Source organism: Heterocephalus glaber, unplaced genomic scaffold (assembly GCF_053883595.1).
Source record: "Heterocephalus glaber isolate CG9 unplaced genomic scaffold, H.glaber_assembly_v1.0 deba00001497, whole genome shotgun sequence".
Classification (NCBI taxonomy): domain Eukaryota; kingdom Metazoa; phylum Chordata; class Mammalia; order Rodentia; family Bathyergidae; genus Heterocephalus; species Heterocephalus glaber.
The window spans coordinates 1,233,806-1,259,852 of record NW_028258320.1 but is presented as its reverse complement, the minus strand read 5'-3'; the positions used below and the strand labels follow the sequence as shown (position 1 = coordinate 1,259,852).

The following is a 26,047-nucleotide window of genomic DNA, read 5'->3' as shown; positions in this document are numbered from 1 at the left end:
CCACGGGCGGAGGGCGCGGCTGTGGTCGGACACGTGTGGCGGGCCGTCTGTCCCAGTCACTGGTAGCGTGGTGGGGCCAGTGATGTCGAACGTCCTTCCACCCCCGGAGAACACCGTGCCCAGCCGCCTTCCTGGGCAGCTGCGTGGTTTACTTTTCCATTCCGGGGACTGAAGCGCGGGTTCTGGGCATGCCCCGGGGCAAGGGTCCGCCCAGGGGGAGACACCCCAGCCCCAGAAGGATGTAAACTATAATGAAGTCTGACGGTGGGTCTAGCCCTGTCGATTTTCAAGCAGCGATCACTGCAGTAGTCGGGATCAGGCAGAATCCAGGCAGGGGCGCAGCACAGCGGGAGAGGCCCCCCCCACACCCGCCTGGACCGGGCGCATCAGTCACTCGCTCACTCAAAGGCCCCCACTCGGCCGCCTTTCCCACCTCCAGGGGCCTGGGCGCCTCCGAGAATCTGGATTTTACTCTAACGACCAACGGGAAGCCTGCGGAGGGGCTGGGAGAGGGGAGAGAAGGCCGCAGCAGGAATCCATGCCGCGAGGACTCGGGGTGCCCGGAGTGGCGGGGGGGGGGTGAGAGCTGGGCCCCGGGATGTGCTCGGCGCTGGCAGGGCTTCCGGGAGCAGACGGGAGCCTGTTAGACCACCAGGCGGGGTCGCGGCTCGGTCAGGAGACCCGGGGTTTCTCTCCGTCTAACTCAGGACCCCTCCAGGCGCAGCCTGGGACCTGCAGTCGCTCCACCCGCGGGGTCTTGTTCGAAACTCAACTCCTGTCACGTCCAGGCCTGCTGGACCGAAGCTGGGAAGTGGGGCAGGCGATGCCAGTCTCAGGGAACGCCCAGCAGCCGCCCAGGGCTGAGAATCACTGCTCAAGGCCATAATCCTCAGCACTGTGACACCGGGCACACAGGCGCCCCGCGCGTCTCCTTCGAGTCTCCGGAACCCTCTGCCCGGTTAACGACAGAGCCCCACTGCCCGCACGCACGGGGGCTCCAGACGCACGACCAAAGCCTTCCATTCCAGCCGCAGAAACTAAGGCAAGGGAAGACGCGAAGTCGGAGCTGCTTTGGTAACCACCATCTCTGAGGTAACGGACCTCCTCGCCCTGGCTGTGTGGCTGTGCGTTACCCCATGGAATCCCCCTAAGGGCCTGAGGGCCTGAGTGTGCGGCCAACCGAGGCACGGAGGGCTAAATTAGCTTCCCCACAGTCACAGCTGGAGGTGACAGAGCTGACAGAACCCAGGCCCTCAGGTGCCATTCTCCACCACGATGGTACATGCTGACTATGACTCCCATCCTCCCACACCAACAGGATAGCCATTCGATGTTTTAAGTACATGGGGCTCATTTGGTGGTGTGGTTGTTTGGAAAAAGCATCTGTTGCTTATTCTGGAGGCTGCCTCGAACTCACAATGTAGCCCAGGCTGGCCTCAGACTAGAGGTGATCCTCCTGCCTCAGCCTCCTGAGGGCTGGGATTCCAGGCATGCGCCACCACGCCTGGCTGCATGGGGCTCTTACAAATAACCAATAACAGGCAGAACTTTAGATCTTTCTTTCCATCATAATTAGGTCTTTCTTACCACACAGACTCACCAATCCCAGTTCTACATATACTCAAAAGAAGAGAAAACATGTCCACACAAAAACAGTCCTATGAATGTTCATAGAAGCATTACCCGTAGTAGTCAAAAGTGGAAACAACCCACATATCCATCAACTGATGCCTGTATAAACAAAAGGTAGTGTGCCAGGCGGCCGTGGTGGGGCACACCTGTAATCCCAGCACTCGGAAGGCTGAGGCAGGAGGGTTGCTCCAAGTTTGGGGCCAGCCTCTGCTACATGAGTTCAAGGCCAGGCTGAACTACATCGCAAGACCCGGTCTCAAAAAAACAAAACAAAAAAGTGGTGTCTATTGCTAGGAGTGGTGGTAATCCCAGCACTCGGGAGGCTGCGGCAGGAGCATCACCACTAGTTAGAGGCCAGCCTGGGATACATGGTGAGTTCAAGGGCAGCCTGAACTACACAGCAAGATCCTGTCTCAAAAAACAAAACAAAACAACAACAACAACAAAAGTGGTGTCTCTACACAATGAACTCTCCACCATAGAAGGAAATAAAGTATTGACACACGCTTCAATGTGGATGAGCCTGAAAAACATGGTTAGTAAAAGAAGCTAGTCACAAAAGGCCTTGTATCACTCCACTAATGTGAAATGTTCACAAGAGGCAAATCTGTAGGAACGGAAAGCAGATTAGTAGTTGCCAGGCTCTGGAGGGAGGACATCATGGGAAGTGACTGCTAGTATACAGGATTGTTTTCCATGGTAAAAGTGTTCTGACATTAGTGGGGATGGTTGTACAAAACCATCTATACTTTAGATGAGTGTACTAAAAACCACTGAATTGCACACTTTAAAGAGGTGAATTTTATGGTATATGAACTATATATATATATATATATATATCAATAATTTTTTTGGAGGGGTGGTGGTACTGGAGATTGAACCCAGGGTCTTCCCACTGAGTGACATGCCCAGCCCTTTTTTGTTTTTAGAGGGGTTTTTTGTTGTTGTTTTGGTACCAGGGATCAAACTCAGGACCTTGCATTTGTGAGGCAGGCCTTACATCCCCAGCCCTAACATTGTTATTTTTAAAAAAGAATGATACATTTTGAACTTGGCTATTTATGTTTTTTGTTTTGTTTTGGTACCAGGGATCGAACTCGGGTCCTTGCACTTGTGCAGCAGGCGGCGAAACCACTGAGCTAAATCCCTGGCCCGAACTTGGCTATTTAATAAAATTCTTTTTTGTTGTCACTATGGTTGCTGGATCTCGATCAAAGAAACTAAAAGTAACCTGCCTTCATTTTTGATTTTATACCTTTCAGTTTGCAAGGAAAACAAATTTCACTTCTATGTTGCCCTGAACCTAGTACATGGGCATTTTGTCATTTCCCTACATGGAAGAAAGTTTTTCTCCTCTGAGACTAAGACTCCAGGTGCAAAAGTTCTGTTCTTTAAAAAGTCAACATTCTCTTTAAACCAAGGCACCTTTCTATCTAAATGAACCCCTGTTCTCGCATAGCCAGGAGCTCCTGGGGCTTCCCAGCTAAAAGTACACAGCTGAACAATATTTCTTTTCAACAAGCAAGGTAATAAAAACAATTATGAATTGTGGCAGTACTTTAACACCATAAGAATGAATGTGTCAACTAGTACCCAGGTAAGGATCTGAGAAAGTCTTTTAAATGTTTACTTGTTCTAATAATAACAGTAATCTGAATAATTACTATTTATTAAGCAACCATAATGTGCAAAATAAACACTCTCCTAGGTTCTTTACCGGTAGGTACTTCACTTTGTCGTGACAGTAACTCTGAGGAAAGCACTCTTATTCCTCACTTCATAGATGAGGAAGCTGAGGCCTAGAGAGATTTGTCAGTTCTTTGTCTTTGGTCATGCAGGTAAGAGAGCCAAACAAAATGAAAAAGAAAGCCAGGCACCTGAAGAAACAGAAAAGATCCCTCTTCCTATCTCACAGAAGTAGTACTGTATTTCTTCTGCTGCTCCTGTAGTCCAGTAGAAAAAATAGAGAAAACCCAGGACAGAAAATACAACCAGCAGTCAGAAGGCACAGATGAAGCTGGGTGTGGTGGCGCACACCTGTGATCCCAGCACTCAGGAGGCTGAGGCAGGAGGACTCTGGCACGTCGGAGGCCAGCCCGGGCTGCACAGCAAGACCATGTGAAAACAAAGGGCACAGATGACCAGGCCATGCCTCACATCTCCTGTATGGCTTCCTGACAGAATGGTTTCCCCACTGACTCCCGTTATGATCCTAGGCTGCCAAAACTTCATGATCTCTCTGTGGAAAACCCCAGAGAGGAGCTGTTAACCCAACTGGAGGACTCACTAGAGCAGGAAGGGAAGTGAATCAGATGCCAGGAAGTGGTGCTTATCTGAAAACACAGAACATCTTCAGCATTTATATTAACACTGTAATTTCACAGCACTGTCTTCAGAGATAGCTTTGTGCTCCCCTTTTTTGTCAAGTTTTTTGAGACAGGGTCTCACTATGTAGTTCAAGCTGGCCTGGAACTCACTATTAGACCAGGCTGGCCTCAAACTTACCATGATCCTCCTGGATCAGCCTCCAAAGTGCTGGGATTACAGGCGTGCACCCGTCTACCCCTTTCATTTTAATGCTACCTCTTTTACCTTAACATGTATTACTAAAAGCTGATTCCCAGCCTATTCTCCATGTCTTATAGAATCTCAGATAAAAACAAGGGTTACATAGCCTGTACTGACCCTTGTTTCTCTCTGTTAAAAAAAAAAAACAAAACCACAAGGTCAAAGGATTATCCCAGAAGACCTAAACTGATGAGGAAAGTGGCACGTGCAGACCTAACCAGACATGAATTCTATTGCTAAATAATGTGTAGCCGGCAGAAATCTGAAATTCATGACTGAAACACACTCTTTTTACCTCTCAGGACTCTGCCCAAAACAAACTGAAACTGTAACAACACAAGGAGGATGGACGCTGCTAAGAGTGCCAACATACACTAAGAAGGGGGAGAAAAGTAGAGGATCTGCTCTCCAACTGAAGAACGAAGAATTCGGTGCATTTGCACAAAAAGAGCAGGAGAAAAAGAGCTTACATTGGGTGACCGAATCCCAGAAAATGTCCAAGGATTCTGTGGTCATCTGTAAGAATCCCTAATGGGAAAGGGCCAACTTGAGATGAAGATCTGGCTGGAGGACTGTTCTCACTTTACTGCTCACAACCCCTCTGGCAGCCAGCCCTGAGCTACCTCCGCACCCCTCTGAGTCCAGACTGAGATTCCCGCGTGCTGACCCCGGGCGCCAGCAACCACCTGTGTCGGGTGGGGACCCCCGAGGACGAGCGCTGTCTAAAGTGGGGAGCAGGTCCGGGGCGAGCCCTCCGAGCCGGGACCAGTCCGGGCTCCTCACCAGACCCCACGGACCCTGACGCCCGATCTTCGGCCGCCTCTCCGCCGAGGTCACTTCCTGGGACCTCCGCCCCCAGTCCCAGACGGCACCCCACACCCAGCCGTCCTCCTCCTCTTTGCTTGACAGCTGCCCAGACGCCGCCAGGCAGCCCCAGCTCCCGCAGCCCGGGTTCTCCCAGACCAGTCTTCCGGCCTCGGCGGCGCCCCAGACCCGCAGGATTTAAGGAGTGGACCCGGGAAGGCTCGGTCCAAGTCCCTCTCCTTCTCGGCGTCCTGAACTCACCTCCCCGGCAGCTTGGCGCTCCTCTTCCAAAACTGCTTGCTGTTCTCTGCGGCCATGGCTCTGGCCTGGGTAAGGCCTGGTAGTCGAACCGGGGTGGGGGATGCCCAGCGAGAGGCCCCCACGACCCCTCAATCTGAGGGCCAACCCAGGCCGCTTCCCCGCCGCCGGTCACCCGCTCCCAGCTCCTGGAGACGCCATCTTGGATGTGGGCACCCCCCACCCAGCGCCGCTGCCATTGGTGGGCTCCGCAGGCAGGGGACGGGTGGGCCAATCAGGAGCCGGAATCCTGCAGACCGCTGAAGCCCAACGGTAACGTCAGGGCCAGGCCGCACAGGTGGACCAGGAAGGCGGAGCTTGGATGGGCTGGAGGCGGGGCTGAAAGTTCCTCCTCCAGAACGGAAAAAACAGGTAAAGAAGGGGACTTAAGGGAAGAAAGAACAGATACTGTGTTCTTTGCGGCAACTGAGTTTTCTGACTAATATTTTTTGGAAGGAGAGAATATATATATATATATATATATATATATATATCATATATATCTTTTTATATCTTTATCTCCATATATCTTTGACTAAAAGCAAGGATTCTTATGGTAATTGTGACCCATTTTTAACATCTCACTGTTAAAATGACACTCTGGTTGATCTTCCCCCTCCTCCTTCCAATAAGATCCCAATTTTAAATTTTTTCCGCGAAGGACGATATGTACAGCTCCCATAGACCAAAGTTAGTAACTGTTCAACATTTAACAGTTGATTCATCAGATTCTCCCTCACCTTGGGCTGGGATTGGTTAGAGCAAAGGGTTTGTGTTGTGTGTGAAATTCAGAGGGCGAAATCCCTGTTTTTATCTACTTTGTGGTTATGAGAGCCCGGATACTGACAAATAGTGTTTAGAAAATGTTCTTATTTTTTCCAGCCAATTCAGATCACCAAGTATCATTTCTTGTTTGTTTTGTTTTGTTTATTTTTGTTTTTGGTTTTTTTGAGTGAGGGTCTCAATATGTAGTTCAGGCTGGCCTGGAACTTGTGATCCTCCCACCTCAGCCTCAGGAGTGCTGGGATGATAGCTGTGGAGCACCATGTCCAGCTATTTCTTTTTTTTTTTTTTGAGGACATGGAATATATCTATGGCATAAATCACAAAGATTAAGGATGTATCCCTGCCCTATATCCTTAATTTCCCTTATTAGTTTATTATAAATCTTTCACTTTTGAATTTACTTTCAACCTAATTTTGACTCAGAATGAGATCTGATATATTAGTATTTTGAATCCATTGAAATCTTTTCAGTGATTCTTGGTTTCTGTGGTTGTATTTCATGATGATCTGGCAGACAGGGACAGTACTCCATGGTCCAGACTTGTTTCTGCCCAACAAAGGACAGAGGAGGTAAGAGGCTGATTGTCCCCCATCCTGTGTCCTTCCGCATATTAGGGAATATTTGTCCTGTCCAAGGAAGGATTCTTTCATGTGCTCTCCAGTTTGGCATCTTTTTATTTTGGGGGGGGGGGGGAGTACCGGAGATCGAAATTGGGATCTTGCACTTGTGAAGCAGGCGCCGGAACCACTGAGCTAAATCCCTGGCCCTCAGTTTGGCATCTTTCTACATGGACATTACCCCCGTTTTCAAACTCCTTTTGTTCCCCAATTTCAGAATTACAGGATTGTAGGAAAAGGGCCATTTTTGCTCTCTCTGAGTCTTCTGTGCTTTCACAGACTTTCACCTCTTCCTCTTTATGGTCGTTTAACCAATCCGACGAAAGTCCCTCTGTCCTTTTCATCATTTTACCTGCCCAATTCTTCTTTTCTGTGGGACACAGTGACCAGCCCTGCCCTCTGATCCTTCAGAGAGGTGTCCTGAAGTTGTTTTGAAACTGATATTTTTGTCTTTATTCTGGATTTCCAGGGCCTTGGGACTTTGGAAAAGCTGAAGTTTTGGGTTGGGGATGTAGCTTGGTGGCACCAAGCCTGCCTGGCAAGCGCAAGGTCCTGAGTTTGGTTCCCGGTATCAGAAAAAAAAAAAAAAGAAAAAGAAAACCTGCAGTCTTGAAGGAATCATTTGCTTTGACATCTACATGCCAGTCCTCAGTGGCAATGGGCAGTTGAGTTCACTGTCTTGTAGGTCACCTGAATTGTCTTCCTCTGTGTGCACTGCCTGACACTTGGCCATGTGGCATACCCTTGTCACTTTCCACTTACTCACCTAGCTTTAGAAATGCTCCTGAAGCCAGATGTGGTAGCACACACCTGTAATCCAAGCACTTGGGAGGCTGAGGCAGGAGGATCTCAGTGAGTTGGAGGCCAGCCTGGGATATATAGCAAGACTCTGTCTCAAAAAAAAACAACAAAAAAAAACACCTTATGTGTTTTGGTTCTACTCACTCTCCATTCCTCTCATTTATGCACTCTTGCTTAATTTCCAACTACACTCCTCAGTCTTTGGACTGTCTCTTGAACACTGTAGATACCTACCCAAGCCAAGGCCTTTGCATTAGCCACTGTGTCTGCTCAGAATTCTCTCCCTTCAGATTCTCTGCTTGGCTTACTCAACTCCGGATGTCCTCACCTTGGGGAGGCTGCCCTAACCCCCTGCTTTGAAGAGCTGGCTCCCTCACTTCATTTTTCCATACCGTGACCTCACACATGCCATACTATGTCCGTTTGCTCCATCTCTGTCCCTGAGAACAGAAACTGCACTAGGATAGGGACTTTGTTTGTTCTGTTCCTTGAACCTAAAATAGACCCCAGTATGTGGTAGATACTCAATATTTACTGAGTGGGTGAATGAAGATCATAAATAATTCTAGTCTTCTGCTGTCTGTGTCATTCATACACATTTTGGTTGGGAAAGATCCTGTTTCCCACATCCCCATAGTATGTGTCTACTTTACCAAAGATTCCAACGCTTGCCTGCTCTCTTGATTGATAAATAGTCTCCATCTCTTGAAAAAGAGTATTACAGGGCCAGTGATTTAGCTCAGTGGTTCCAGTGCCTGCCTCGAAAGCGCAAGGTCCTGAGTTCGATCCCCGGTACAAAAAAAAGAAAAAGAGTATTACAGCTTGTGTCTAGGTGTCCTCCCAAAGCCTCATGCAGTCATAGGTGGGGCTTCTTTGGGGGTTGCTAAGTCTAGAGTGTGTGATTGATTCATGGTGCAACGCTAGGATTAAGGATGGATGATTACTAAATCAGTCGCTGACTGATTTGGCACCACCCTTCTCGTGGAAGCTTGGATACAATGTAAGGGACAGAAAGAGGCGTGTCTTATTTCTTGCTTGCTTTGCTACCTTCTGCCTGCCACAGACTGTTTCTTCTCTGCGATGCCCCTCTGCCATGCCACCCTGTCTTGGAGCCAGCTGAGATTATGGACTGAAACCTCTGCAAACTATGAGCTCAATAAACTTTCCCCCTTTAATTTTGGATGTCAGGTATTTTGTCTCTGCAAAAAGAGAAAACTAAGACAAAGAGTAAGGATTTTTGTTTGTTTGTTCATTTGTACGTTCGCAGTACTGGGCATTGAACCAAGGGCTTTTGCACTGAGCTACTTCCCCAGCCTTTTTTATTCATTCATTCATTCATTCATTCATTCATTATTTTAAGACAGGGTCTCCCTAAGTCGCTATGTTCCCCAGGAGCTGGGCTAAAACTTGCAATCCTCCTGGCTCAGCTTCCTAGAGTGCTGCTATTATAGGCAGCTAAGTTAGGTAGAAATATTCTAGGCAGTCAGACAGGACTCAGCTCTTCAGAGAGCCAGTGCAGAAGATGAGAACACATCGTAACTATGGCTAGAGGCACATCTGTCAAAGGCCAGGCCTCAAGATAAAGCCATAACTTGAAATTATGCCATAATTGGTATCACCTGGTCAGGTAAAGTCCACACAGACCTCAGTCACCCGGGTGGGTGACCAGAGAGCATCCAGATCCTCCCTTCCCAAAATGCCTTTGTTCTTTCCATGTACCCTTGCTAGGTGACCTGCTTCCCTGTTGGACCAGTATTAGCTAAGCGGCCATTCCTGTAATCTGATTGATTACTCGTGATTTTGCTCTATAAAATATTCTTAGAGAAATGACCTTGGTGGCAGCCCACTTTCCAGTCCCCTCCTGTCTCTCAGTAAATCTTTCCTACTCTTAACCTCCATTGTTCCTTAAAATTCATTCTTGGATTTCAGGGTAGAGGACACAAACTTGGCGTATGTGACATCTAGCAGGTTGGGAGTTATGTTTTCCCCTATGTCACGGGGATTACAAGTGTGCACCACCACACTCAGCTGAAAGGTTTCTTCTCCAACTCCTTGGGCAGCTTCCCCAGAATGCACCTGTGCCTGGGAAGAGGGCTACCCAGAGTGCACCTGTGCCTGGGGGAAGGGAGGAAGGTCCTGCCTGGCCCCATCAGTGGATCACACCTGCTCATCAAAAGGGTGAGAGCTCGCCCCAAACTTTGACCGAATCACTGCTTTGAGGCTCAGTAGTGGTCCACAGAGCCCTTCTGGTAATAGTCCTTTGTTTCAGGCACTTACTGATCCAGCGGACAGTGCTTCCATACATTATCGCACCTGCAGAGCCCCACGGATCACATTCAAAGTCTTGAGCCTGAGTCAGGTCTAGGCCAGTGCCTAAAACTCTGCATTTGTAGCAAGCAACTAGATGACCCTGCACCCCTGACCCGCGACCTCCCTTCGTGCTAGATGCCTGTGGTCTGGAATTTCTCTCCCGGGTTTGATCATTCTGAGCTCTCTCAGTGGGCTCTCTGCATAGTCTGTCTGCAGGGTTTTCCTCCTTCATTCAAAGAGGAATAAAATGACTTAGCATGGGCACAGTGGCCTTAAGGGAATGAGAAGTGTGGGGGGAGGTTGAATGTACATTCAAAAGAGGTAGGCGGACCCCAACACTTAGAGAAAGTTCTCTGAAAGAGATAAACCCTTAGCCAGGACAGGAAAGCAAAAAGAAAGACCTGAAGAATAAAAGGAGGTCATTTCAGAGTAGGTTCTCCAAAGGGGAGATTTTTTAAAAGGAGGGAAAACAATGAAGAGGTAAAGAAAAAAGGCTTTGGGCTTCCAGCAAGGCCACTGGTGGACACTAACCTCAGCAAAGGAGGGGCGTGGATGGAAGCAGGTGGGTGATGAGAGCAGGGGAGGAAAGTAGAAGGCGTTGGATCACCTAACAGATGGGGAGGTGGAGCTGGGTGTAAGAGCAGAAGAGCTTCCAATCCCTCAGCCACCACCATGAAGAACACACAACAGACCAGCACATTAGAGGAAGCAAAAGGACCCAGCAGAAAGACAGAAGAAACCAGAGTTTATTGGGGCTAAAGTGAGAAAGAGAGAGTATGTAAGGGTTTAGAGGGTGAAGAGAGGATCAGATATTTCACTCCTACAGATTTATTCTAATATGTCAAAAGAGGTGGGGAGACTCTTTGTGCAAAGATATTCTTGGCCTGGTAACTCATGAAAAATAGGAAGAAGCCAGGTGTGGTAGCGTACACCTGTAATCCCAGCACTTGGGAGGCTGAGGCAGGAGGATCATTGTGAGTTCGAGGCCAACCTGGGCTACATAGTGAGTTCAAGTTCAGCCTGAACTATGTTGAGAGACCCTGTCTCAACCAAACCAAACACCATACAAAAATAGCACTCCAGGGCCGGGGATTTAGCTCAGTGGTTCTGGCGCCTGCCTCAAAAGCGCAAGGTCCCGAGTTCGATCCCGGATACCAAAAAAAAAACCCACACAAAAATAGCACACCAGATTGGGCTCACATGTGACAGTTTGCCAATCCCTGCAGTAAATATTAAAGGACAAATAACATGTAAGAAAAAGATGAAGTTATATTCTATGCCTGTATGAAAATATCACACCAAAAACCCATGTTTTATAAAATTAGTAGGCACTAATACAAAAAAGATTAAGAAACAAACACTTAAGGCACAGTTACATCCCCTTTCATACCTCTCTGCTCCCATTCCTTCCCTCTCTCCAGGGGAGCCAAAATCCTGAGTTCAGGGCTCAGCGTTCAGATGCGTGTCGCAGACTCTTACTACATATGTGCGTATCTATAAACAACATGCGTACATGTTTTGAAACTTTCTAAATAGCATTGCACTGTACATATGCTTCAGCAACTGGCTTTTTTCACTCAGCATTCTGTTAATGGAGTTCCACTTTATTCATTTTAATTACCATATACCGTTCCATAATAGGAATGTTCCTTCATTCTGGCTTCTCGTTATTCTTATTTCAAACAATGCTCAACCAGTCAGCATTCTTTTACACATCATCTTGTGCAAAATTTTCTCTAGTGTAGCCTTTTTCAAATTACAGTTTGTTGCCAGTCATAGTGGCACACACCTGGAATCCCAGTACTCGGGAGGCTGAGGCAGGAGGATTGCCATGCGTTTGAGGCCAGCCTGGGCTACATACAAACAAACAGACAGACAAACAAAAACCCAGACACACACACAAATTATGGTTTGTCAATTCTCTTAATCTATTTGGGCTGCTATAACAAAATACCATTGATTAGATAGCTTATAAACAACAAAATTTTACATCTCCAAGCGCAAGGTCCCCAGTTGGATCCCCAGTACCAAAAAAAAAAAAAAATTTACATCTCATAGTTCCACAGGCTGGAAAGTCCACAGTCAAGGTGCTGGCAGATTTGAAGTCTTGTGAGGCCATCAGGTTACATCCTTAGATTCAGAGGTGTTGGCTCACAGTGCTGGGAGGGACAGGGCAGGTCTCTGGGGACTCTTATTTGGGTACTAGTCCAGTGACCCAGTGACCTCCTGAAGCCCTGGCCTCCTAACACAAACTCATTGGTGTATAGGCTTCAATGTATTAATTTTTTTGTTTTGGGTTTTGTTTGTTTGCTTCTTCATTTGTTTTTGAGACAGGTTCTCACTCTGTAATTCAGGCTGGCCTTCAACTCACAGTCCTCCTCCTGCCTCAGCCTCCGAGTATTAGAATTACATGTGTACACCATCATGCCTGGCTAACATATTAATTTTTTGAGAGGGCTCCAATATTTGACCATAGCGTCAACTACTAGTTATACAGCAATGAGTGTGAATATCCATTGGTCCATACCTTTACCGGTAGTAGTTTTCTCATGGGATGTAAAATACATCATGCACAATAAGCCAAACCTTCTATAAAGGGTGGGACTGTAGATATCTTAGCCTTTGCAGCCCACACGCTCTCTATTGCTGCTACTCAATTCTGTGGCTGTGTGACAGAAGCAGCTATGGATGATACACAGGTAAACCAGTGTGGCTGTGTTCCAATAAAACTTTATTTACCAGCACTTCCCTCCAGGGCTGTCTGCCTTGGGCTTTCCCTTTCCGGCTCCCACTCACCTTGGTCAATGGGATTTCAGTAAACATTACGCAACCAGAGAAGGCGCTTGCGTAACTGAGCTCATTCTCTCTGCTGTGAGGACATGTCCAGGCTGCTCTGCTGGATGACCAGAGCAGGGAACCAAGCCAAACTGGCCTGAACTATCCCAGTGGAGGCTCTCCTGTGGCAGCCAACAGCCCGCTCAGCCTCAGACATGCATACAAGCTCAGCCAAAACCAACAGAGCCACCCGGTCACCCAGCACTGACCCCAGACGCTCAGTGCACCCAGCTGACATCAGCCCAGCTCAGCCCAGCCCCGTAGAAGCAGAACCCACTAGCTTGGGAACTACACCCCTGTCCAGCGCTACGCTACTGAGGTCTCCTGATTGTTTATGCAGCATTGCTATGGCAATACATAGCTGACACTCTGATCCTCAACCCTATAAGTGATGCTTCTGCGGAAGTCAGCCACGAGATTTGTCTGTTGCTTGCTCTGTGAAGGGACATTGGAGAAAAACACAGGGTCAAGGGAGAGGCTGAGGCAGGAAAGACTTCAGCACATGTGCTTGGTAGAAACCAGCAGGTAAAATAATGATGCGGGAAATATGATAGAAGTTTCCTGTCTACCCTTCTCCTGTGAAAGCCTGCGCAGGTGTGGCGGCTCGGCCCTGTGAAATCTTCAGCTCTTTCCCTCTCTTGCTGCATCATCCAGGAACAGAATGGTCCAAGATGGTCCCGTAGGCCCAAGATGGCTCCCCCCACATCCACGTTGCAGTCACTGAGATGAGGACTCATAAGGCCATGACCTTTATCCTCAGTACTGGATGGTTGCCTCCATTTCTGCCCCTTTCAGTCCAGTCTCAGAAATTGGTCACATGGTCAAACTCAGCTGCAAGGGAGGCTGGGAAATACCAACTTTGTTCTGGCCAACAGAGTGTGTATCTAAACACTTTCTATGGAGGGAGCAATCAGGTACTCCCTGCCTGTTAAAGGGGCGTGAGAGATGATAAATACAACAAGATCTCTATGGTAGATGTTTTTAGCCACTTTCTTCCTTGTTAGGGGGGCTCGTTAGGGACAAGTGGGCGTAAATCATTTGTCTTACTTCCTCAGAGAGCCAGACAGGGAGGAGAGCTGGCTGGCCCATATCTGGTGCCAGGTCAGGACCCTGGTGTGAGGCACCCTGAGCTCAGCTGTGATTGTGGAAGCCACCTTAGGGCTCTGAGGGCTCTGAGGCCTCTGTGTGGATCTGGATGGGCTCGAGGGATGAGGCGGCCAAGGTGAGAAAGTGAGAATGGACCATCTGCAGGAAGGACCCTCAGAGGTCCCCCGGAAGCGAATCTAGCAGGGTCATTTATTGTCAGAATGACCTCATCCCAAGTAGGGCTGAGGCTGGTTCCCTTGCTGTGCCTGAGTCAACACCAAAGCATGACAGCACTTTCTCTTCCTTTCTTTTTTTAAACTATATTTTGAGATGGTCTCACTGTGTCGTCCAGGCTGGCCTTGAACTCACTAGGGAGCCCAGGCTGGCCTCCCACTCATGGTGATTCTCCTGCCTCAGCCTCCCAAGTGTTGAGATTACAAGCGTTTGCCACCACACCAGGCAGCACTTTTTCTTTGTGAGTTTGAGAGCGTCTCCACTCATCTCTTCCTCCACTGGAGACTCAAAGGACTTTTGTTTTGGAAAACCTAGGCTCTCAAGGCAGAGATCTAGATTATGTGGGTGAGTACATAGTGCTGATCTGAAAAGTTGAAAGAGGAGCCAGGCTTGGTGGTGCGTGACTGTACTCCCAGCACCCGGGAGGCTGAGGCAAGAGGATCACTGCAAGTTCAAGGCCAGCTTGAACTACACAGTGAGACCCTGTCTCAAAAAACCAAAAAATAAAAAACCAAAACAGATTGCTATTAACAAAGAGGAAATAGGCATTGCGTAGGAAATGTAATGATGTCTGCTGCCACACAGCTTAATAAATACTAGCTTTACTTGCATAATAAGTAGTAGTTACCCCTTGCCAACAGCACTTACATGGTACAGTGCTTACTATGTGCCAGGAACTGTTTTGAGTGTATAAAATATATTAACTTTCAATCCTTGTAGCAATTTTCTGAGGTAAATGTTGTTTATTTGAGAGTATTTCATTATATCTCATGTATCACAGTTAGATTTACCATAATGCTAGGTTCATGATATACCCTTGTTGGTCTATGCATGGCTCTCTTATTTACTTTTTTTTTTTCTGGTACCGGGGTTTGAACTCAGGACCTTGTGCTTGGCAGGCAGCCGCAGAGCCACTGAGCTAAATCCCTGGCCCTAATTTACTTTCTAAATACTATTCTTAGCCAGGCATGGTGGCGCACGCCTGTAATCTCAGCACTTCAGAGGCCAAGGCAGGAAGATCGCTGCAAATTCGAGGCCAGCCTGAACTACACAGCAAGATCCTGTCTCAAACAAACAAAGCAGTTTATGTTTATTAGCCCATGTGTGCAGTACATAGCGATTCCATTCCTCCTGGGGAGTTGGTACCTGTGCATAATACATCTTCAATCTTTTTACTTCCCCTCCCTCCCCTCTCCTCTGCCACATCCAGTTTTCCTAACCTTCCGTGTGGGTAACCTTCCAAACCTTTCCTAACCTTCCAAGCTGTGTTTAACAACCACATGAGAGTCCGCCAGACTTGCAGTGATGCTTTGCTGACAACTCGCCTCGTGCGTGTGAGGTCTGTTACCGACCCAGGCTGCCAGCCACAGCCTGACCCAGAAGGACACTGGCTGGCCCTGGCTGGGCGAATGTCCAGAGAGCCCAGTCTCAATGGGGAGGAAGTGTTGCCGGCGGGGAGGGCAGAGACCTGGGCTCGAGGGGAATATTTCCTTCCCAGAGTGACTTGCTCAGCTGGGCACCTGAAAAATTCGGGAGCTTGGCTCACATGCACAGACTGTTTAACCGTCCTCCCCAGAACGAGTCAGCCTAGATGACTCCTTCCTGAAGACGCCACTGTGGGTGACAGGTGTGATGGCACACGCCTGTAATCCCAGAACTCTGGGAGGCTGAGGCAGGAGGATCGAAAGTTCGAGCCCAGCCCAGGGAGCTTAGCAACTTAGGGAGAACTTGTCTCAACATAAAAAATAACATGAGGCAACTCAACCTCTCCCTTTAAAATAAAAAGTTGAATTATAAATTTTAAATTAATTACAAAGGGGCTGGTGATGTAGCTCAGTACAAAGGCCTTGGGTTCAATCTCTAGTACCACCAAAAGAAAAAAAAGTGTCACTATAGGGCTTCTGAAGTGAGGTTAAGAAAAGATGAAAAAAAAAAAAAGAAAAGAAAAGATGAACCCCTGGCCAGGTGTGGTGGCGCACATCTGTAATCTCAGCACCAGGAGGCTGAGGCAGGAGGATCACCACAAGTTCAAAGCCAGCCTGGGCTACATAATGAGATCAAGCCCAGCCTGAAGTACACAGTGAAGACCTGCCTCAAAAAAACAAAAAAGAAAGGTGGAACAGCTTGCACCTGTGTGCTCTGGGAGCCGTCTGCACAGTGTGCTGCGTGGCCAAGCTGTTTTACTGGTTGTTTGTGCTAGAAACTGAGACCAGGGCTTTGTCCTGTGTGCCCGGACCCTGAGCTATACCCCTAACTCCTGCTAGATCTGTCCCATGGTTTCCTATATCGATATGTAGCTTCAACTTTTTATGTAATGAAATATAGGCATAAAAGGAAACGGTCCTCACACTACCACATGGATGAATCTCAAGGTCGTAAAGGACAAACACTGTGCTGTATGGTTCCCCTTCTCTGAGATCTGCAGGATGTAGTAGCCAGATTAGTAAGGGCAGGAAGGTAATGGTGTCAGCACCAGGAGCTTGGGGAGGAGGAAATGGGAATTTCTTGTTTAAAGGATCTAGAATTTGTTTTACAAGATGAACAAGTTCTAGAGACTGGTTTTATAACAACATAAATATACTTAACAATACTGAATAATATGTCTAAAATGGCTAAGTTGGAAGACTTTGTGTTATGCATATTGTGTATATTATAACCACATTCAGAATAAAAATGATCTAATTGTTTTATAATCTGATATTTACTGCAGTTCAGTTTCTGCTGTCTGATGCTTTGGCTGATTTTCACAATGCCTTGTTCCTGTGTTTGTTTTTTGTTTTGGTTCTTTTTGTTTTCTGCTTTTTGAGACAGACTCTCACTATGTAGCCCAGGCTGGCCTGGAACTAACGGTGATCCTCCTGACTCAGCCTCCCAAGTGCTGGGATTACAGGCCTGCACTACCACTCCCAACTCTATTTTTTTATGGTTGTTTTTTGCCCCCATATTCTTGAGTTGAACACTTGGCTCACGATTCCTTCTTCTTTTCTATTCTAAGGCTCTAAACACGCCGGGCAGTGCCTTTCTCTGCAGCCCACAGGTCCTGTGCTGTCGCAGAGGAGTGACTACCTAGCCAGGAGGTGCCTGTGAGTTTTCAGCAGCTCCCTATCCTGCCACAGGGCTCCTGCACTCCCCGACGATTCTCCTGAAACCCCGCACTCAGGTCTCTACCTCGCAGCCAATTTTCACCATCAAGGGCAGCGATGGATGTCCAAGGGACAACTGGAAGAAGTAAGGGCATCACTGAAACAACCTTTTCAGAACACTGGCTAGATACACAGATTGATAGGAAGCCGAGCATGCACACCTGTAATCCCAACACTCAAGAGGCTGAGGCAGGAGGATTGCCGCAAATTCGAGGCCAGCCTGGTCTACATAGTTCAAGGACAACCTGAGCTACATGGCGAGACCCTGTCTCCAAAAAAACTAGTTAATTTAAAAAATTATGTGAAGCCAGGATTGAAAACCACTGCTCTACGCTCCTAGCTCCAGCCGGACCTGGCCTCCCCGCTGCTCCCCACGCATCAGCGTTAGGCCGACTTCTGCTATTTCCTGGCCCACATTCCCCTCTGCCCCGCCGCGTCCTGGGGCCTGGGGCAGGGGCCGGAAGCCTGGTGCTGGGGACCGGATGGGAGAGGCAGGAAGCGGCGGCTCGTGTCACGTGTCTCCCCGCAGGTCTGAGCGCCCGGGAGCAGCGCTGGTGCGGGATCACGGCCCGCAGGGGCACGGTGCTGGCCGGCGCCTTCTCCATCATGGCCACGCACCTGCACCTGATCTTCGAGTGGAGGCACCTGGCCTGGGGCGACTGCCCCGACACCAGCCAGGCCAGCGAGAGCTCGGGGGACGTCGTCAGGCGCTTCGTGACCTGCTGGAGTCTGGCCATCGTCCTGCTCCTGTCTGTGGTCACCATGGCGGCCAGCGGCCTCCTGCTGTACTCCGTGTATGCCCAGGTCCACCGGGGCCTGCTGCTCTACGTGTCCTGGATCGTCTTCTACGAGGCCGCCAACCTGGCCGTGCAGATCCTCAGCACCGGCACCAGCACCGGGGCCGTCAGAGTCCTGCGCTGGTTCGGCTTGGTGGCCCGTGCGTGCATGCACTACTTCTGGCTGTGGTTCGTCATCACCTACGCGCGCCTGAGCTACAAGAACCAGCCGCGGGGCGACATCCTGGCCTACAGCAGACCCGGCTCGGCCGCCACCAGAAAACTACAGCGGAAGCCATGAGGGTGCAGCTGGCCCTGTCTTCCGGGACGGTCTCTCTGCTCTGATCCCTTTTGATTTTGTTTTGTTTTGCTTTTGCCGCGCAGCTTGGGGTGGCACCAGCACAGCGACATGATCGAATCCCCAGGCCGCTTCAAGAGCGCTGCTGTCTATCAGGGCTTCCCTGAGCGCCCTCTGTCTTCCTCTCCGGGTCAGTCCCACCTTCTGGGTCAAAACCAGAGCACAAAGGAATAAAATACAGCCCAGTCGAGGTTGCCTTCAACCCAGAGGGCTCTTTGCTTAACCCCAGGACGGGAAGAACTGTGTTTGTACCTCAGGTTCTCCCAATACAGAGGATACTCTTGGCCGTGGGGTGGGTTCCTGCAGTGGCTTCCTTGCTGTGTCTCCTATGCTAAATTCCACATCAGTAGAACAATAAAAGTAGAGAAAAAGGGCCGGGGATTTAGCTCAGTGGTTCCGGCGCCTGCCTCAAAAGTGCAAGGTCCTCAGATCGATTCTCAGTACGCCTCCCAAAAAAATAGAGAAAAAAAAGTCCTTCAGTTTCCATCTTGAGTTCTCCCTCTCCTTTGTCAAGAAACACCACAGGCACTTGGTTAGTCAAAGGGTAGATATTAAGGCAGGCCTCGTGGTGCATGGCTGAAATCCCATTGCTCAGGAGGCTGAGGCAGGAGGATTGTAGTGAGCTGGAAGCCAGCCTGGGCTACATCATGACACACTATCTCAGAAAACCCTCTAAAAGGTAGATATTAAACTTATTTGTGTCTCTTAGGGCTGTGCAAGCCACTTTGCAGGGAGGGGTACCAAAAAAGCGTACAATCAGAGGCCTGACCTTGGGGATTCGGGAGTGTGGTGGGGGACACAGACTTCCTGTGCGCGAAGCAATCAGTCACCCCTAAGAGACTGTGTGTGATGGTCACGTTCAGGCTCAGAATGAATCAGAAGCGCTTTAAACTGTGGCAGAAGAAAATCTGAGAAACTTCTATGGGGGAAGCCAGGGTCCTGGGCGAGGCATTGCCCCTCCAGGATTCCTCAGAACACTCAAACTAGAGGCTCCATTCCACCCAGGTATTTCCCTCCTAGGTACCTTTGTGAAAGAGTCAAAGACATCATGTTACAGGGATCCATGCGCCCGTGTTGATAGCCACACAGGTCACAATAGCTAAATCTGGAAGCAGCCTGTACGGTTTGACAATCAACAGATGAGTGGATAAAGAAAATGTGGTATTAACACACAATGGAGGGCCGGGGATTTAGCTCAGTGGTTTCGCTGTCTGCTGCGCAAGCGCAAGGACCCGAGTTCAATCCCCGGTACTAAAAAAAAAAAAAATTTTTTTAAAAATAAATATTAACACACAATGGAGCCCTACTCTGCCATAAAGGATAAACTTGAATCATTTATAGGAAAATGGATGCATCTTGAGACCATAATGTTAAGTGAAATAAATCAGGCACACAAGCTTAAATATCACATGGTTTCTCTCATACGAGAAACTCAAATTATAAATAGAGCAAAAGAAAAAATAGATACAGGTAAACTGATGAGTTAGAGATACATGCCACAAACCCTAAAGCAGCCATGAAAAGAGCACAAAAAATTACACCTAATAAGGTAACCAGATAGCCAGTGTGGGTCTATCTCCCTTCCACCTCTGCTTCCTTGTCACCATGAGAAGAGCCGCTTTCCTCTACCAGGGCTTTCCCCATCTGCCTCTGCCTTGGATCCAGGCCTGTGGGCTCTGGATTTACCCATAGCGCAGTAGTTTATTAAGGCCTCTTGGGCCAGGGCAGAAAAGATCGTAAATCTCACATCCAAACCCTTTCCCAATCCACTGACTGCTAGCCTTGGGAATGGCCTTGGGGTGCCCCCCCCCGCCCCCCAGGGAGCAAAGCAGGAAAACCCCATTCCTAAGGGCTTGGAGGGAAAGAAGGGGAAAGGTTAGGGATGACCCCAAGCTCTTGAGGAACCTTGATAATTTTCTGTCACGAGCTGATCAGACCCCCAGATACCTGTAGGGAGGACTACGGAGAATAAAAGAAAGAGACACAGACAACATTCAATGCTTAAGGCGGGCACTGGGAGGAATCTGCCTCTAGTGGACAGAATTGTCGAACTCCACAGCTGACTTACTTTTATTTTTCAGCAAGAAACACAGGGGAGGGGATAGTGTGCTTTTCTAGGAATGGCAACTGCAGTAAGATTAGGGTGGTAAGATAGGGAGCGAGTTTAGCATCTCGAAGGCAGTAAGTTAAGGTCCTTCCCCATACCTGGATCCCTGCAAGTTATACTGCCCTCAGTAGAATCTATTTGGCCTCAGGAGCACTGTGATTACGGCTTTCCTACACAGCCAGGAAGTCTGCAGCCTTTTGCTCACTTCTCTGTTCCTGAGCCAAGTCTACAGGGGCCTCAGGACTGTGGGACCTGTGCCCTGGACCCCACCAATCTATATATATCATGGCTGGTCCCCAGCAGTTTTCTCTCTCTCTCTCTCTCTCTCTCTCTCTCTCTCGTTTTTGGGTTTTGTTTGTTTGTTTGAGACAGGGTCTCACTATGTAGCCCAGCCTGGACTCAAACTCGTGGTGATCCTCCTGTCTTAGCTCCCCAGTTCTGGGATTATAGGTGTGCATCATCACACCCAGCCAACAGTTTTCTTTTTTCAGAGAAACCAGTTCCCTAGAAGGGAGCCCAGGACCCTCTCCGTCATATTCCAGATGGGGGAGCTCCTGAGGACTCCCAAACCTGTACCTGCTAACAGGAACCACAGGATGAAAGGCCACCTTGGGATGACCCCAAGCCAGTGGGGCCTCTGTTTCCCAACAATGTGGTCGCCTGGAGCTGGTTAGGCTGGAGCAGGGACCAGGGCTGGTGTCCCTGGACTTCCGGCCAGTTGTCTGTCCCCACTCTGTGCCCCATGCTCCATCCAGTGGCCTGGGAAACTTGTCCAGGGCTGGCTCTGCCTTCTTGTCACATTGCTCCCTGATCCCTTTCTGCAGGAGCCACTTCCGGCAGGACAGATCTCTCATGGAGGCCAGGACGGTGACCCTGATGGCTGGCGTCTTCTCCGTCCTCAACACCATCCAGTTCCTCATCTTCGACCTCAGACAGATGACCCACATCGGCTATGAAGCAGACAAGTTCAGCCTCTACCTGGAGACGAAATCTGCGCTGGTGTCCTGGATCCTGAACCACAGGAGCGCTGTGGCCAGCATCCTGTCCCTCATCACCATCGCTGTCAGCTGCGTCCTCCTCTACAGCATCCACCAAAACAGCTACAAGGGGCCACTGCTCTATACGCTGTGGATCGTGGCCTATGAGCTGGGCAGCTTCTCCCTGCTGCTGCTCACCGGCGGCGCCATCAGGAAGCAGTTCCGCGTGCTGCCGCGCCTCTACCTGATCCTGCAGGTGTCGCGCATGGCGCTGCACTTCGCCTGCCTGCCCTGTGTCCTACAGCACGCCTACGAGCTCTTCAAGGCCCTCGAGATGGTGACCGAGATCTCCCACCGCCACCGCTCCTCAGTCAGCACCGTGGACTCATGGCCGACGGCCAGGCTGAGGCTCTTGTACCGCAGGTTCACCTAGGAAGGCCCTGGCCAAGCCCTCCTGTCCCCACCACCTCTGCCCAGGGCTCTGGAGCTAAGGAGTCTTTGAGGAGCAGCCAAGGGGGGCGAGGGGTGCACGGGTCGGCCATCCGTACATGTGCAGCTGTCGCAGCACTAATGACACTGGCCTCTTGCTTACTTAACCATCTGTGCATGTTTTGTCTCCGCGGCCCTTCCACTCTGCGTGTCCCTTGCTGTCTGTCTCATTTTCCTCCTGTGGGTACCCGGCTCTCTAGAGTCCTTTGGGGGCAGGGCTGCCCACAGAAATCACTGTGTGAACCCAGGCGTGTCGGTGCATGCCTGTGATCTCAGTATGAGGGAGGCTGAGGCAGGAGGATCTCTGCAAGTTCAAGGCCAGTGAGTTCAAAGCCAGTCTGAACTACATGAGGAGCCCCTGTCTCAGAAAAAGAAATTGCTCTCCCCCCATGCTGTCCACGCCCTCACGTGGCTGGCTCTTGGGCACTCAGCCAGTGGCTATTTCACCCAGCAGCCAAATTTTACCCATTTGATTCCATTTTGATTCATTTCGATTTCAATAGCTACATGCGGCTGGCTCAGAGCTGCCTACGGGAGAGCATACGCTTCTGGAGACTCAGTTTACTCCAGCCTAGAACCAAAGAAAAGACCCTGTGTTGCTCTGCTTCCCTATTTCCCAGAAAGCAATTCCTCATGTTGGCTCCTAATAAAATGGCAAGAAGAATCCACATTCCAGAAAGCTGTGAGACCCGGGTGTGGTGGCACACGCCTGTAATCCCAGCCCTGGGAGGCTGAGGCAGGAGGATCACTGTGAGTTCAAGGCCAGCCTGGAGTATAAAACAAAGACCAGGGCCAGGGATTTAGCACAGTGGTTCTGGCGCCTGCCTTGCAAGCGCAAGGTCCCGAGTTCGATCCCTCGTACCAAAAAATAAAATTAAAATTAAAAAGGGGCTGGGAACATAGCTCACTGCAAAAGCCCTGGGTTCAATCCCTGGCCCTGGAAAAACAAAGACTCCAGGTTATCTCCCTTCAAACCCTAATGACATCCTGGACCGGGTCGTCCTCAGCGGTGGGGTGTCCTGGGCATTACGCGATGCTGAGAAGCATCTTCCATCTCTGGCTTCTCCCTAGGACAGACCAAAAGCACCTTTCATCCCCCTCCTATTGGGCCAACCAGAGGCATCTCCAGGCCTTGCTAAATGTCCCTGGGCAACAAAACAGCCCCACTTAAGAATGATTGTTTCGGGCTGGGGATTGAGCTCAGTGGTTTCGCCGTCTGCTGTGCAAGCGCAAAGACTGGAGTTCGATCCCTGGTACCAAAAAAAAAAAAAGGATGATTGTTTCTTTTTTTGGTGGGGTGGGGAGCCAGGGTCTCACTCTGTAGCCCAGACTGCCCTTGAAGCCATGGCAATCCTCCTGCCTCAGCCTCCCAAATGCTGGAATCACAGGTGTACACACCCTCCTCCCCGTAAGAACCATTATTTGAAACCAACTCACTTCAGGGCTGAGAGTTTAGGGCCACTGATTTCCTCCCCAAAGTACTTTTACTTTTACAAAGATAAAAGGAGACCCATATGCCAAGCACAAGACACACATCTGTAATCCCAGCTACTTGGGAGGCTGAGGCAGGAGGATGGCAAGTTTGAGGCCAGCCTGGGCAACTTAGTGAAAACCAGCCTCGAAATAAAAAAGCTGGGCACAGTGGCAGATGCCTGTAATCCCAGCATTCGGGAGCCTGAGGCAGGAGGATCACTGTGAGTTCAAGGCGAGCCTGAACTACATAGCAAGATCCTGTCTCCAAAGACAAAATAAAACAAAAGATAAAAAATAAAAAGGGGCTGGAGTGTGGCAGAGTGCTTGCCTAGCAAGCCAAGCTGTAAGAGAAAAAGAATCTTTTTTAGGACACTTCCTTTTCCCTCAAAAAATGTTTGCAGTGAAGGGACACTGTTTTGGCTCCGTCGCTGCAAAGCAGGAGCACAATGATGGTGAGTCACTTACTGAACTCGGAGAGGGGCCAAGGCAAAGTACCCCCAAACGCCGGAGGGAGCGTTTGATCGAGGGCAGTTCCGGCCATGACCACAAGGGGGCAGTCCGCGATAAGCTTTCCCTTACTCCTCACCGCCACCACCACGCCCCTAAGTGCGCCTGCGTCAGGATTTGAGGGCGCCTGGTGGCGATGTGACAGAGCCGGTGGCGCGTTTCTGCCCTGGTCTCACAAAGGCAGGCCTCTTCCAGTTGTGGCTTGTTAGTGCAGAAACACAGAACATGGGCAGACTTTCGGGGTCCCATCTCCCCGTCCTAGTCGGGGTGGCTGGGTGTGGAAGAGGGTGGGGAGAAGTGGGGTTCCCAGGGAGCGGGAAGGTTTAAGACCCGCAGACATGACGCTGTGCTCCGGTGGTGCTGCACCCCTGGTCCTAGCACCCACAAGGCTGAGGCAGGAGGATCCCTGAGAGTTCAAGGACACCCTGAGCTACAGAGCAAGACTCGGTCTCAGAGCAAACAAGCAAACAAACAAAAATGGGAGGCTGCAGCTTCCCACTTGCCCGCCTGGGGACGGAAGGGGCTCGCACAGGGACAGGTTCCAGAAGAGGACTCCCGCTTCCCCAGACAGGAAAACCCTTTCCCGAGCCCGCTCCTGGGCACGCCTCAGGCCTGTGCCTTCTTCTCTCCCTGCAGTGGTGCTAAGTTCCCCGGAGACTGCGCTGCCCCCGCCTCGGCCTCCGGCCGATTCCATTGGCTTTTCCCTTCTCCTCGAGGCCCTTGATGACCACTTCCCCGCATCTGTCGCTACTCCAAAGCCCCGCTTATCCTGTCTGCAGTTGCTTCCTGCAGCTCTCCACTTTGCTCTTCCTGGCCAAGGAGCCCACCCTTGGCTGTTTGTTTTTTCCAGGATCTTTTTTTTCCCTCAATTTTTTTTTATCAGTACATATTTACATTCCCTTTAGAGGGCAGGTTCATTACTTAACGAATCTTAGTTCTTTTTGTTCCTCTTTTCCTCCTCTTTCCTCTGCCTCTGAATCCCCTTCACTCTTTCAAAAGATCTATCTCCCTGTTTCCTACTTTCTTTTTTCTTTAATTATTTAGTCTTTGATTGCTATTCCCCTTCTGGATATCTCCTAGGTTAAAACATCAGTATCACAGTGATCCAAGTACACACATCCATGTTTATAGCTAAATCTTGGAAGCAGCCTGTGTGTTCTTGACAGTTGAATGGATAAAGAAAATGTGGTACTTACATGCCATGGAGTACTACTCTGTTATAAAGAAGGATAAACATGAGTCATTCGTAGGAAAATGGATGCACCTTGAGACCACATTGGTAAGTGAAGTAAAGCAGACACCTGATCTTAAATATTGTGCAACGTCTCACACAGGAGAAACAGCAGGTGTTTTCTGCCACTTATTAGGGAAACAGGAACTTCCTGAAATACTTCCTTCTCCACCCTCCCAATAACTTACGCTTTTCTTCCCCCAGGAAGTAGCACTTATATGTCCTTCTGTCCTATGATTTCACTTCATCAGCAGAGGCTTTGTGCCTGTGTGTGCCGGGTGTGTGTTTGTGAACGTGTGTAGGTGTATGTATGTTGTGTGTGTATCCGTGTTTGTTCATTTGTACTGGTAAAGGTTATGTTTGTGTGTGTGATTTGTGTTTGTGTAAATATGAAAGTTAAATAGTTACTTAGCAATCATCAGAAATAGCTTACATATTAAAGATACAAAAAGGTCAAAACATTTTTCAGGCTTTGTTTCTAATTCCCACCCCACCCCCCGCCCCGAACTGGGGATCAAACTCAGGACCTTGTGCTTGCCAGGCAGGCACAGGGTGGCTGAGCTACATCCCCAGCCCGTTGCTAAAATTATTCCAGATAGCTAAGCTGGTTAAAAATTATAAGGCAGAAAAATATCATAAGGCAGTCAGACAAGGCTGTGGGCACAGCATAGAAAACAAGTGAGGCACAGTCACTGAAGGTTAACATTATACAAAGAGAAAAAACTGCAACACCCAGCTACTTTCCCTGGGCATGAATGGGAGTAACCGATATTCTAAATAGACATCAGTCACCTTAATTGGGGACCAACCATCCCCAGCCAGCCCCGAAGGGGTGGGGGTGGGGGGCTCAGCAGTCTGTGACCCTCGGCCTCTGTGGCATTGGTCTGTCTGGCAGATGGGCTGGGTTTCCAAGCCCTGGGGTAATGCAGCCCTTGAGGGATGGCCTCTGAGTCCACCCTCCACCCTGCAGGGGTTTCTAGGGAAAGGTGTCTTCAATTTCAAACACATGATAGTC

General features: G+C 49.4%; 3 protein-coding genes across 7 annotated transcripts in view; 2 read left to right on the top strand and 1 right to left on the bottom strand.

The window, feature by feature from the left end:
- Tbc1d22b (TBC1 domain family member 22B) overlaps window positions 1-5,454 on the bottom strand; it is a 55,481-nt gene extending 50,027 nt beyond the window's left edge. Inside the window, exon 1 of one of the 2 annotated variants that reach the window (XM_004846665.4) lies at window positions 5,266-5,454. In XM_004846665.4, the coding sequence (XP_004846722.1) occupies window positions 5,266-5,321 (56 nt within the window). In that variant the 5' untranslated portion in view covers window positions 5,322-5,454. The remainder of the gene's footprint in view (window positions 1-5,265) is intronic. The other variant, XM_013072932.3, reaches the window with a different exon arrangement.
- Tmem217b (transmembrane protein 217B) lies at window positions 598-22,556 on the top strand. Of its 4 annotated transcripts, none has more exons than XR_015440237.1 (3): window positions 598-1,092; window positions 4,503-5,673; window positions 16,967-17,548. XR_015440237.1 is itself a non-coding variant. In XM_087184467.1 (3 exons), the coding sequence occupies exon 3, from the start codon at window positions 21,208-21,210 to the stop codon at window positions 21,763-21,765; it is 558 nt and encodes a 185-aa protein (XP_087040593.1). In that variant the 5' UTR covers window positions 5,549-5,673; window positions 6,602-6,657; window positions 21,180-21,207; the 3' UTR covers window positions 21,766-22,556. The 4 variants fall into 4 exon arrangements, 3 of the variants coding, with proteins under 3 accessions (XP_087040594.1, XP_087040593.1, XP_087040595.1); XM_087184467.1 differs by lacking the exons at window positions 598-1,092; window positions 16,967-17,548 and adding exons at window positions 6,602-6,657; window positions 21,180-22,556 and having other exon boundaries at window positions 5,549-5,673; XM_087184468.1 differs by lacking the exons at window positions 598-1,092; window positions 16,967-17,548 and adding an exon at window positions 21,180-22,555 and having other exon boundaries at window positions 5,511-5,673.
- Tmem217 (transmembrane protein 217) lies at window positions 17,581-18,191 on the top strand. The gene has a single exon (XM_021259428.2). The coding sequence runs from the start codon at window positions 17,721-17,723 to the stop codon at window positions 18,189-18,191; it is 471 nt and encodes a 156-aa protein (XP_021115087.2). The 5' UTR covers window positions 17,581-17,720.
- Window positions 22,557-26,047: the final 3,491 nt, after the last annotated feature.

What these genes read in the sequence shown, in the direction of transcription:
- Tmem217 (XM_021259428.2), top strand. Translation starts at nt 17,721, where the DNA reads ATGGCCACGCACCTGCACCTGATCTTCGAGTGGAGGCACCTGGCCTGG.
- Tmem217b (XM_087184467.1), top strand. Translation starts at nt 21,208, where the DNA reads ATGGAGGCCAGGACGGTGACCCTGATGGCTGGCGTCTTCTCCGTCCTC.